General features: G+C 41.2%; 1 protein-coding gene across 1 annotated transcript in view; it reads right to left on the bottom strand.

Moving 5' to 3' along the window:
- Positions 1-421: 421 nt before the first annotated feature.
- slc5a9 (solute carrier family 5 member 9) overlaps positions 422-13,267 on the bottom strand; it is a 59,787-nt gene continuing 46,941 nt past the window's right edge. The window contains exons 14-16 of the mRNA XM_042417712.1: positions 9,988-10,156; positions 8,706-8,921; positions 422-1,428 (exon numbers count right to left, since the gene is read on the bottom strand). Coding sequence (XP_042273646.1) covers positions 1,117-1,428; positions 8,706-8,921; positions 9,988-10,156 — 697 coding nt within the window. The 3' untranslated portion in view covers positions 422-1,116. The remainder of the gene's footprint in view (positions 1,429-8,705; positions 8,922-9,987; positions 10,157-13,267) is intronic.

Below are 13,267 nucleotides of genomic sequence, written 5' to 3'. Positions count from 1 at the left end.
TAAACAAGTGAGACAAAAATCTTACACTTGTTTATTTATTTATTGAGGAAAATGATCCAATGTTACATATTTGTGTGTGGCAAAAGTATGTGAACTCCTAGGATTATCAATTCATTTGAAGGGGAAATTTCAAGTGTTTCAATCAATGTGATGACAATCAAGTGTGAGTCTGGGAGGCCCTGCTTTATTTAAAGAAGAGAAATCTGGATCTTCACTGTCAAACTCTGAGCCTCACAACACAGGTTTGTGGAAGTGTGTCATGGCTCAAACAAAGGATATTTCTGAGGATCCTAGAAGAAGAGTTGTTGATACTCACCAAGCTGGAAAGGGTTACAAAACCATTTCTAAAGAGTTTGTACTCCACCAGTCAACTGTCAGGCAGATCATGTACAAATTGAAGACATCCAACACCATTATTACCCTCCCCAGGAGTGATCAAACAACAAAAATCACACCAAGAGCAAGCATGTAATAGTCCAGGAGGCCACAACGGACCTGGGGTCAATCAGTTTTTTCCAGTCTTTTCTCGTGGACTGCACTGGTCCATGCAGTCACAACTCTTTGTTCCTGTAGATGGCAATCTACTGTGCATGTGAGGAATGCGTCCTCCAAGCTGACCCCAGAAGGTAGTATAAACAGAACAACTTCCTGTCTGTGGTGTTTGCAGCTGTCCATGTACGCGTCCGCTCAGGAGTATAAATGAAGCTTAAGTGCACAAATGTCATTCAGGTAGTGGCCACCAGCAGTGCTGATGGTGCAGAGAGAGATGAAGAATTCACTGACATTTACATGTGTGGAATCATGGCTTTTTGAGAATGTTTAAGAAGTGTTTAAGAGGTGATTATTTACAGACTGATTATTTACAGTGTTTAAGAAGTGATTATTTACAGACCATGTAAGTGAGTTAAAGAGCTTGTCAGTAGTTAAATTGGAGTATAGCATGATCATTAATAGACACTTAAAGTCTTTTGTTGCATAGAAGACAAATCCAACAGAGGAGCTGATTGGTTGAACCACTCAACCAAGCCATTTCATCAAAAAAATTAAACAAAGAATGAAATGCCTAGTATAACTTTACTGATAACAACTTGTTCAGGATTTCATTAAACCTTCAGATTAGGAAAAGTATCCCCAGAGAAACACATTAACAGTCAGTAGTAGCAGAGCATTAACATTGCAGACTATTCCCCAAAGTGGCTCCTCCTGCAGGGAGTTCAGTTTGCTGTTTTCAGTCACTGGAGATGCAGGACCAGAGCTGGGACCAGTCAGACCACAGAGCCACAGAGCAGCTCTCCGCCACCAGGAATCTGGCAAGCGGTCGGAGTCACAGCTAGTGTCAAGGTTCACTGGGTCAGAGGTCATCCAGGGACTCGTGAGGTCGACCCGAGGCTCCTGGCTATATCTGGACCACCAGGTCAGCCTGTACAGCTGGACAGGAGAGGAGGAGAAAAACAAAATAAATATGTCAATCTTTACACTCTCCTAGCTTTAAAGTAGAAATTAAGCAATGTCTGCAAGCCAGTTCAGGCAGCAAAACACGACTTGCCCCTTAACTTGCATGGCATACACCTCTCTCTGCACCACATAGCCAACTTTTTAATCATGGCGGTCTACTTAAGCCGTCCGTAATCTGCTAGACCTTTTGCTGCATGCCTGCTGCCACACTGCTAACATACGTTATGCTGTCGCTTGCTGCTGTGGCTGCCGTTGCCACTGTTGATAGAGCATTTCAAAAGCCCTACCTCCACCACAGCATCCTAGAGCCTTGACGCCAAAAATTAATGCTGCACATATTCCTCATTTATTCCAAATAAGGTGGTTGACTGAAAAACTGTAAGTACTTACAATGGTCTACCCTCCACTTGAGGACCTCAAATGTGAACTGGCCCTTTTTCCACAGTAGGAATGTTGTGTAGCCAATGTCACAGGTTCTGCTTTTGTTTCCACTGCTCTCAACCTTCTAACGGCGAATAGAGTAGCGCTTTATCCGACGTTATCTCATCAGATGTGTAAAAGGGGTGTCGGTGCGTGTATGTGTGTGCGCGCGCATGTTAGTCACAAGAGAGGGAAAAAGGAGAGAAAGTGATCATGAGAGGGAGAGAAGCGGTTCCTTTGTCCACAGACAGCATGTGTACAGACGGCAGTCTGTAACGCACGTTGTCTGGTTTCTGATCAACAAAGCAACTTACTTTCTCACTCACGGTGGCACAAACACAGCAGTAGTCCTGAGCGGGACAAAGACAAAACAGTCTAGTGTGGTGAACACAACTAAACAGGCAGCAAGCATCACTGAACTGCTGCATCTTGCACGCTTGCAGTGTCCACACAGACAGCATTGTAGCAGCATGCGTGTCCCGCGTGTCTCATGCAAGGCTGCTGCGTTGCTTCATCTAGAGATTCGAGGTCTCGCCTATTTTCTCTGTGTGAGGCGCATGGTTCTCAGCAGAAATAGACAGGGAACACAATAAAAAAATAGGGCTGCCAGTGGCAGAAGCGCCGCAGCAGACACGCTTCCAGTGTGGACGCTGCAAGTGTGAGAGACACAGCAGTTCAGCGACGCATACACACTGCCTAGGTTCATGCATCTAGTCTGCTGCAGCACTTCTGCCACTGGCAGCCCTATCTTTCTATTGTGTTCCCTGTCTATTTCTGCTGAGAACCACGCGTCATGCGGAGAAAATAGACGAGACCTTGAATCTCTAGATGACGCGGCGCAGCAGCCTTGCGTGAGACGCGTGTCTCACGCGGGCTGTGTGGCTGCTCTAACCTGTTAACATGGGTGCTGAAATGAAAAGCAAGAGCTTTCGCGATGCACACGCACTGCTCACTCATGCAGTGTGTCTCAGGCGTTAGACATGCCACAAAGTTTGTGAGTCAGTGAGTGTGGACATTGGGATTGGGCCATAGTGTGCAAGAATGTGATCAGACAGAAAGCTCCTCTCCCCTTTTCCTTTGTGTTTGTGCCTTGGAGAGCATTTGCTTGTAAGTTTTGTTACATTTTCTGTGTTTTGTGCAAATGTCTATATAAATAATTTGAAATTACTATGTTTAGAGTAAAAATCAACTACTTTGTGATAATTTAATTTGCTAAGGTTAAAAATGCTAAGCTAAATGTAGCTTCTTGCTGTAGCATGTGCATGGAGGCTATTTGTAAGCAATGAAAATTCATTTGTGCTGTATTCTGAGAACAGTTCGCAACCAAAGCATTATAACTTTGTATTTATTTCAGTTTTACAAAGAAAGGAAGAGAAAAGAGGACTCAGTAAAACACCTTAACTTTACTCCTGTGTTCGACTGTCTCTGAATCCTGTTTGTTTGCTATCTATCAGTTTGTGCATAGATGGAACACATATCAGGGGCAGAATAGTCCTGCTGTTGTCTTTTTTAAGACATACATCGAAAACATCCCAGTTCGTAAAAAACAGTGAAAATGCAACCAACGCTTTATGTACAGTTCTTGAAGTTCAGATTACTGGGAAGCACCAGGTTAACTTTTTTGTCTCTGCTGTGGAAAAGGAATATACATCTAACTTTGTGATTGCTAGGTGTTAAAGGTGCTGTACACCAGTCACAAATTGAGGCATTTTCCTCTGCAGTGCTTTAACAAACATTGCAACAAACATGCCATTTTCTTTACTGCGTTTGTGGTACAGCTGAATGTTGGCAGTGAATTATCAAATATTAATGTTGTGCTTTGTCAGCTCTGAGAATTTACATATACTAATATAAAAGTAATAAAATTGTGGTATAGTAGCCATGATGTTCGAACCTTTCAGCCAACAGCAGGAATGAGATTTATAAAACAGAACCATGCATATGAACAGCTTTATAAATCTGATGAAAATAATTTCTGGCTTGGTGCATACACACAGTTTTAGTCATGAATCTACGCAGATATTTATGTAGCTGGCCCCACATGTTGTTATTTTTAATAAGATCAGCAGGCAGGTGTTTGTGTTGGAGTTGGGCTTTACTTTTAATTGTAGCTGGGAGGAGGCTTCCCTAACCAATGTTTCCTGTTTGCTGCTTCAGATCTACCAGCAAGTAGATCTGAAGGACCTTAAGAATAAAATCCACTGATTAGGGATGTCAGTGGTTAACTGTTAATCGGTTAACTGCTGAAAATATTTTTGACTGTTACACATATTGGTACTTTGCATACACACTCTGCTAAGCTAGACAATTACGTGTTCACAACATCAGATATTCTTTTTAAAAGTACTGGTGTAAAACCGACTAGAGTGTTGCATTATGAGGTGTTTGTGGCATTAATGTTGCTAGGCTAGCGAATGTCTTAAAGTCTGTTTACAGTGAGTGTGTTAGAGTCAGCCCTACAAGTGTTTCGTTAGTCCAGTTTAACCTGCAGGAGTTTCTGAAGGTTCATGTAACATGTTTTTCTGCCATGGAGGAAATAAATTCATGATGAGTGAAAACGAGTCCAAAGCATCTTCCGAAATCTCTAATGCAGAAATGGAATATGTCAAGCAGACAAATACCACTGTCACAGATTATAAGGAGCTCAAAAAGACAAAGAGGCGGTCTTATAAATGCTACCTGCTGGAGAAAATAATTTTTGCCCGCTTCCAAAAGCCTGGCAGGAGAGTGTGTGAATGTGTAACTATACTATGATGTAAGTTATATTAAAAAAGTATGTTATTTTTCCAAAAACCACTGTTGTAAAAGGGCGGTCATATTTGTACCACATTAAGAACAAGCGCCCATCTGCCATGTCCAAGGTTGGTTCACAGCCAAAGATCATGTTGCTGCCAGCCAGGTCGAGAAAGTGTGAGGTGTGCCGGTCCAAGGCCATCAACAAGTTGGGGTGCCAAATGATTGATATGCTGATATGCTGCCAGTCAGTGTGGTAGAGGGCAAGGTATTGAAAGAGCTTGTTTGGTACCTCAAGCCCATGTTATGCCATCAAGAGCTCCTGTGACTAAATGCATTGAAAAACACTTTGAGGAGAAGAAGGATGAGTTAAGATTCAAAGGCCACCGCAATCTTTTATATTTGAGAACCCTATATCCAAGAAAAAAGTGGGGATCATGATTGACAAATACGTAATGTCATTTCAAGAGACTGCAAATCGACAACCATGATATTGATTTTATCCCTCTCGTCCCCCTCCTCACTCTGGCTGGCTGGTTCCTCAAATGAGGATGGTTCTTTTAACTCCTTTGCAAAGGTAAACAGGACTGGAGTGGATGTGGAAAGTTGAAATTGTCAATTGAGTTAACTTAAGTTAACAGACCTTCTGACCTTGGGAAAATATTTCACGTTATTAACATTGGCCTAACATTACGTAATTTGGAAGCTAGCTTGCTTGTTCACCAGACATTTAAGTTGGCAAAGTAACGTTAAGTTATATTGTCCGTGCGTTCATAATTAGCTGTAAAAAATAAACTGTATTCATAATTATTATTGCAGCCAAACCCGTGACCATAATGTGGGCTGCTAGGTGTCTGTGTGTGTGTGTGTGTAAAAGGCAGAATGGGCCTGTGACCTGCAAAGTGTGTGTGTGTGTTGGCACTGTAGTTTATAACTTTGCTTACTCTAGGAAAATTTCAAGAAAAGGAAACACCCCCCATTGCAAATTAAGTCCAATATATATGCCTACCTATAATGATAACAGTTGTATTAACCAGCTCTAACATTTTTTTCACCATAACGACAAAATAGTCTGTTTCGGCTGGTTAGGGTTTTACAGCTACATTCTCATCACCTTTTCAAATGAGCTGAAAATCATATTTTCAAAAATCAAATTGGCTTAAAGTTTGATTATTGTGAAGGTGTAAACAATAGAAACTATATAAATGCAGCAGTAGTGGTAGGTTAGTGTGTAGCTTAAGTGAAATTGTGTTCCTTCTTAAGCTATGTTTAGGCAGGTGAAAGACAAATGGACAAACATAGGCATAAATGACCAAGTAACAGTATTGTCATCTGCAGATATTTTTGTAAACAGTCTGTTATTGGTATCAAGAATTTTCATATCAGTACATCCCTCACTTTTTTTGTCTGTTTGCTGCATGTATGCAAATGATGTACTGTTATGCGTATGTATGCAAATTATGTACAGTAATTCATTGTGTGAACAGCAGTGATTTGCATCCAATGCATCTAGTTCGCTGAAGTAGTACTCAAAAAATTCATCCAGGGTTGGCAGGTCTGCCCAAAGTTTTTTTTATTTTTTCAAAGAAAATATCCAGTGTAGTGTCATAGAATACAGTGGGATATGGATATCAGAAAATGTCACATTGTGACAGTCTAAAATGTTTGATATTGTGGTATTGTGGTGGGTATGTCTGTGATTATTTATGTTTATTTAAACTAAGAATAACTGTCTAATGGTCTTAGCACCCTGATCCAAAGGGCTATCAAGGAAAGACAACCTGGTGTGACTCAGATTGAGGCAAACTGATGGGTCACCTGGGCAAATATGGGTCATATGTCAAAATTAATGCCCCACTGTCCAAACAAACTGATTCATAGGTCAGTATTTATGACCTCCCTTCCGATCAAACCACTTCATGTGTCTGTATTTTTGCCTTTCTTCCAGACGAAACCACTTTTCAGGTTATTATTACTGACTTTCCTCCTGAAATTGACCCACGGGTCAGTACTGTTGACCTTCCCCGTGATCAAATCCACCCTTGGATTTTGGATTTTGGGATTATTGTTGACTTGTCCAATGGTTTTCAAAATATTCAGTTTTGGTTTTCTATTTCGACCCGCCCAGTTGGTTTCAGTGGGAGGAAGGTCAATATTACTGACCCATGGGTCAGTTTCAGCGGGAGGAAGGTCAGTAATACTGACCTGTGAGGCAATTTGATTGGGAGGAAGGTTGAAAATACTGACCTGCAAAGATGTTTGGCTGGAAGAAGGGCAAAAATACTGACCCGTGAGGCAGTTTTGTCTGGAAGAAGGGCGAAAATACTGACCTGCATGGCAGTTTTGTCTGAAAGATGGGTGAAAATATTGACCTGTGTCCCAGTTTGATTGGATAGTGGGGCCTGAATTTTGACATATGACCTATATTTGCCTAGGTGGCATGTCAGTTTGCCTCAAGCTGTGCAGTATTGCAGCTTTGAAGCAATACTGGTCAGAGTCACCACCAGGTGGTTAGTCTTTCCTTGATAGCTCTGTGGATCATGGTGCTATGACCATTAGACAGTTATTCTTAGTTTGAATAAACATAAATAATCACAGACATGCCCACTACTATGTGCCCATGACATATACGTTTAACAATGTGTTAGGAGTAAAGGGGGCGGGGTTTATAGTTCCTCTTTCTTCCTTTCCCTTTCCTAAACTGGACTGGTTTTCATTGAGAAGATAACAAGGGGGTGTGGTTAAGTTGCGGGTTGATAAAACGACGTCACGGTGAGGTGCGCGCGCAGCCACTGGAGTAACGTGTTGAGGCTCAGCTGGGAAAGCGCGAACATTGAAAGTGATACGAGTTGAGTTAAAGCCCAGAGAGACGTCCCTTTTAGAAGCGTTCGAGACATTACAGCTTCACACCTTTCCTGCACCCGGACCCTTGAGTAAAACCAGTTTTGTTCTTCGGGGACCCATCCCCCCAACCACCAAAAACTGAACTGAACCGCCAGAAGGAGCTCGCGGCTCACGAGAGCAACGCCAGCGCTGGCGAGGCCGAGTCGGAGGGACTTGAAATGCTAGTCGGCGTGGAAACCCGATAAGGTAACCCACCTCCAGGCTGTCTATCTCTAACCTTGGAAACCAGTCCGTCTTCCTCTATTCTCCCACGTTTTCTCCTTTCCTACACCCTCCAGGTTAGGACTAGTATTGGTGCTTAATACGGAATCCCCTAGACTTGACTAGTCTGTAACAATGTCCTACAACATTAAAATGAGACAAAACAGTTAAATAACACTCAGAAACACTGAATTGATTGTTCTGGCTGTTTCATGGTGGGGAATCTTGAAGAGGGTCAACCCAGTACTCTGTAGTATCATTTGTAATAAATGGCCTGGGTCATTATGTTTTGGACATACAATATTAATCTTTTAGACTATAGTATGTGGCTTTTTCTGATACCATATCCCACTGAGCCCTGTGACACTACACTGGATATTTTTTTGAAAAACTTTTTATGTCTAAATTATCAGATGCAGTAACCTTATCTTTTTTCCATGCTCATCTGCAACACAAAGTATAATCTTTTATTCATAACGTAGGCTATATATTTCATCCCCATTCTGTGTAGAGAAGCTTATGAGTTTGGGTACAGGCTTGTAGTAATTCATTTTAATTCTTGTTTTGCTGTATGCTGCCTTTTGGATTAAGTACTGTAGGTGTGAGTGATTTTTTTCTTCTCTTTCTCTCTGCATGCCAGATTCCCTACAGATCCCAAAACACAGTCAGTTTTTGTGATTTGTGAGTTAGGGAAGAAAACAGCGCCAAAAAATATTCCCAAGCCCTACTGTATATTTGGCAGTCTGGGTATCATTTATAGCTTGTTGATGGGTTTGTAAACAAAGGCTGAAGTACTTGCAGGGTCCCACTTCTGCTGCTCCTTTTTGGAGAGAGCGTAGCTTCCTGCAGCCTTCATTAAAGCTCATGTGTGGTACAGTGTTGGAAACATGACTGAACTGTGTGTTAAACACACATTTTTATTGCCCAGCACTCATGTCCTGTTACTCAATTTGAAAATGAGAACATAAATAAAAGTATGAAATGTTACTCACGTGTTGTTTAGGTATTGGGGCAGTGGCCAAACTGACAGCAACAATGGTCAGACATGTTAGTGCCAACAGGATGAGAGCAAAGTACAGGTAGTGGACGTCAGCCAGGATAGCAGGCCGATGATCAGGCTGACCACAGGAAGGAGTTGTATAGGAGAACTCCAGAACCATCCGGATTAGTCCCACCACTAGTCCAGTTGTCAGACCCCAGAATGCACCCTGACACACGCATGTACACATACACACACACACACGCACATTACATTGGCTTACATTACATTTCCTGGAGACTTATCTTAACCTTAACCATGACAACCACATGCCTAACCCTAACCTTTACCCTTTCCTTAACATAACCCTGAACTAACCTTAACTTTAAACCAAGTCTTTACCTTAAAATTTATTATTTACGTTAAGGGGACCTGCTTTTTGTCCCCTTAAGGGAGGCGAGTCCCCACAACATGACTGTGTAAAGAGATTTACGTCCCCACAACGAGAGGAATACCTGGACCACACACACACTTTTAAGTTGTGTGACCCTGCCTACTCCTCATGTGACTGACAAGCATGTACACACAAAAAAGCAGTGAGTGACAGTTCAGCTTTTGCTTTCATGATGTAGGATCCCCTAAATTGGATGCAAGGCACCTTACATCAATAGGGTGAGAATCAACTTGCTATGGAAAAAAACAGTAAGAAAGTAGTTGGTTGGAAATGTTTTAATGTCCATTAGGCCATTAGGCTGACAGCTGTCACTTCTGAAAAACTCTGAATGCAGCTCTGTGCATAGCCCACCATGACTATATCACAAAGTAAATTGAAAAAAGTTCATTTGGGGGAGTAAAAGCACAATACAGCCCGATAATAAAAAATACATTTAGTGTAGCAGGGGTGCTAAAAAAGGGGTGAAATCTAACACCAAGCTATATATCAGATCCTACACTGTAGGTTATCTACAGTGGGACTCCCATTAACTCCTTGTGTTAAGTATAAATTATTAACAGGATGCATCTTGTGTTCAGTTTGCTGGTGTTTTTCTGCAAGATATATTCTGCTTGGCAAGGGCATAGCATCATCATCATAATAATCCCTGACCATGATTCAACACTGCATTCGGGCTGTGTAAAACTATGAAAAAAGAGGTTTTCAGCCAATATCCAAGGTATAGCCATTATATGTAGAAATTTGTGATTATATATGATGAAAAATGTGATTAAAGTATCTCTCATATTATTTTGATGGTATAAGCTTTCGTTTGCGTGTGTGTGTGTGTGTGTGTGCCTACCTGCTCGTTGGCACGTGGCCAGAAGATAGCCATTAGGAATACAGCGGTAATGGGTGGAGCTAGAAAGCTGGTCACTGACTGGATATAATCAAACAGCTGTCCACTATTTGCTGTTTGAATGACTGGTATCCACAAGAGACTAACACACACCAAGACCAGAATGAACACCCTGAAAACACAGAAAATATTATTATTCTGTCAGCTGTGGAAGTGGACTAAAAGAGAGGAACGTTACAGAAAGCTGCATACAAATGGCAACTGACTACTAAAAGACAGAACAATCATTTTTATATTTGTTTTTTTGAAACCAAATCTTTGGATTTTAGGAACATCTCCAGTAGGATGCCTGGATCAGAAAGGAAAATTAATGAATATCACTCTGTTCTCCTCAATAACTCTTTAAAAAAAATTTTTTTTTTGAGTTTTCAGCACACAAAATAGTTCGATTAAAAAAAATAGAAGATACAAAGTGTCCGAGCTCCTTGTCATCCCAGCCAGTCCCTCTATACAACAGCAGATCAGTATCCAGCTTGAATCAATCCAACTCATACCCACAAAGTCTTCCCAAAACTTGAGTGTCATGATTGATGATCAACTAACCTTAAAGGTTCATGTGACCTCAGTTGCTTGGTTATGTCGATTTTGCCCATGGCACTGGATATGACATATAGGAAATATATATTGTGTATGCATTTGATGAACTATGTGTCTCTGTGACTGGTATGCCACGCCAAGGTCGTTCCATGAAAACTTAAAAGCTTCACAATTTAGCATTGCAAAGGCCTTTAGATATCACCGACCCAATTTGAAGTTGCCAAGTAAATTCAAAATGGCTGATTTCCTGTTGGACTTAGGGTATAGAGGGGTCCAAGAGGCTTTTTTTAAAGTCTGGGGATGGCACATCTGCCTACCAAATTTTGTACATATACGTCAAATTTTAAGGTGGGGGCTTTGAATTTGAAATTTTCTAGGGGGCACCTTTGAGCCATTTTGCCACATTTTGTTACAGATATCAAGTCACGCCACTTCTGATGCATGTGCAAAGTTTTGTGAGTTTTCAAGCACCCGTAGCACCTCAAAGATGCTAAAAGTAATTAGGTGGCGCTATAGAGCCGACGTACAATGCGCAAGCCCAATCAAATTGAAACTTACTAGTTTGAACATGGGCGCAAACTTTCATGAGTTTTAGTGCATCCTAAAGGCATCAAATGTGGGTTCATAAAATGAAAATTGATGCACGAAATTCAAAATGGCTGACTTCCTGTCTGGTGAAAAAAAAAAATTAAAAATATGTTTTATGACCAGAATGATGAGAGCAATGAACGCTTCAAATTTCATGAACCTCCAAGCAACTTTATCCCAACCTGGCCATGCATTTGGGGGCACTATGGAGCCTGCTGGTCACACCCGAGCCCAATCACTGCAGAACACTGCAATTTTCACCAGTTCTGATGTGTGTGTGTGCCAATTTTCATGAGTTTTCGAGTATCCCAAGCCCCTCAAAAATGCAATGGCATAGGGAAATAATAATAACAATAATAATTAAAGCTGCAAGCAACAATGCAAGCTTCTTTGCACACGTTGGGATGTTCTGCAGTCGAACTACACCGCATTTTAACTGCTGTTATTATAGAACAGAAGAATACATGGCAATACATACACCTGACATGGATATACATTTTCATGGATATTGGAAATTACATGTAGGAGACAACTATCACTTCCTGTGTCCACTATGTGGCGCTAGAGAACACCCACTAATTATACATCATGTTGCTGTATGTCATGTGTAGACCACACCATGTAATCGTCATGTAAACTGGATGACGTTCATCACGTAAGGCCGACTTTCTGTTGTCAGTAGGTGGTGCTATGACTATGACTCAATATTGACATGTAGATGTGTTCCGGCCAGGACTCTTTGACTACTTCGAACACGGTTCAAAGTTTTGCAAGCCCCAAACATGTTTGTAAACTGAAAATTGACCCACAAAATCCAAAATGCCTGACTTCCTGTCCAGCGAAAAATGACTAAAATAACCAGAATGATGAACCCAACAAATTTCATGAACATCTAAGCAAATTGATTCCAACATGGCCCTGTGTTTGGGGGAACTATCGAGTCTGCTGGCCATGCCCAAGCCCAATCACTACAGAACTTTGCAATTTTCGCCAGTTCTGACCTGTGTGCCAATTTTTGGGAGTTTTCAAGCATCCTAAGCTCCTCAAAAATGCAAAGGCTTGGGGTAATAATAATAATAATAATAATAATAATAATAGTAACTGAAGCTGCAAGCAGTGATGATTGGGCCCTCGCTCCTTCGCACACATTGGGGTGCACCGCAGTCAAACTACGCCGCAGTCAAACTGCTATTATTGCAGAGCAACACGATACAGGAATATATTTACCAGAGGGCACCTGACATGGATATACATTTTCATGGATATTGGACATTGCCTGTTGGCGATAACTATCACTTCCTGTGTCCAAAAAAAGCAAAGTGGATTCAAAATGGCTGACTTCCTGTTGGACTTAGGGTATGGTTCCGAGAGGGTTTTTTTTAAGTCTGGAGATGTTACATCTGCCTACCAAATTTTGTACATATACATCAAATTTAAAGGTGGGGGCTTTGACTTTGCAGTTTTTTTAGGGGGTGCCCCTGAGCCGTTTTGCCACACCCGAGCCCAAGACCCATATCAGATGTCAAGTTACACCACTTTTGATGCATGTGCAGAGTTTTATGAGTTTTTGAGCACCCCTAGCACATCAAAAATGCTAGAAGTAATTAGGGGGCGCTATAGAGCCAATGTACCACACCCAAGCCAAATTGTGATACAAATCACAATACTTACTAATTCGAACATAGGTACAAAATTCCATGAGTTTGTGCAAATCCTAAAGGCCTCAAACATGTTCGTAAAATGAAAACTGATGCACGAAATCCAAAATGGCTGACTTCCTGCCAAAAAATATGTATTATGTCGATTAATGATGAGAGCAATGAACACACCAAATTTCATGCACATGTGGGCACTATGGAGCCCACTGGCAACGCTCGAGCCCTGTCACTTCAGAACTTTGCAATTTTCACCAGTTCTGACGTGTGTGTCAATTTTCATAAGTTTTCGAGCATCCTAAGCCCCTCAAAAATGCAATGGCATGAGTGAATAATAATAATAATAATGATAATGATGATAATCTTTACAAAAACAATAGGTTCCTTGCACTTTCAGTGCCAGTGTAAATTTCATGTAAATTGGATGATTTTTGTCATATAAG

Source organism: Thunnus maccoyii, chromosome 7, assembly GCF_910596095.1.
Source record: "Thunnus maccoyii chromosome 7, fThuMac1.1, whole genome shotgun sequence".
In the NCBI taxonomy this organism is placed as follows: domain Eukaryota; kingdom Metazoa; phylum Chordata; class Actinopteri; order Scombriformes; family Scombridae; genus Thunnus; species Thunnus maccoyii.
Note: the sequence above shows the minus strand (reverse complement) of the source record. Positions and strands in the feature narration are given on the sequence as shown.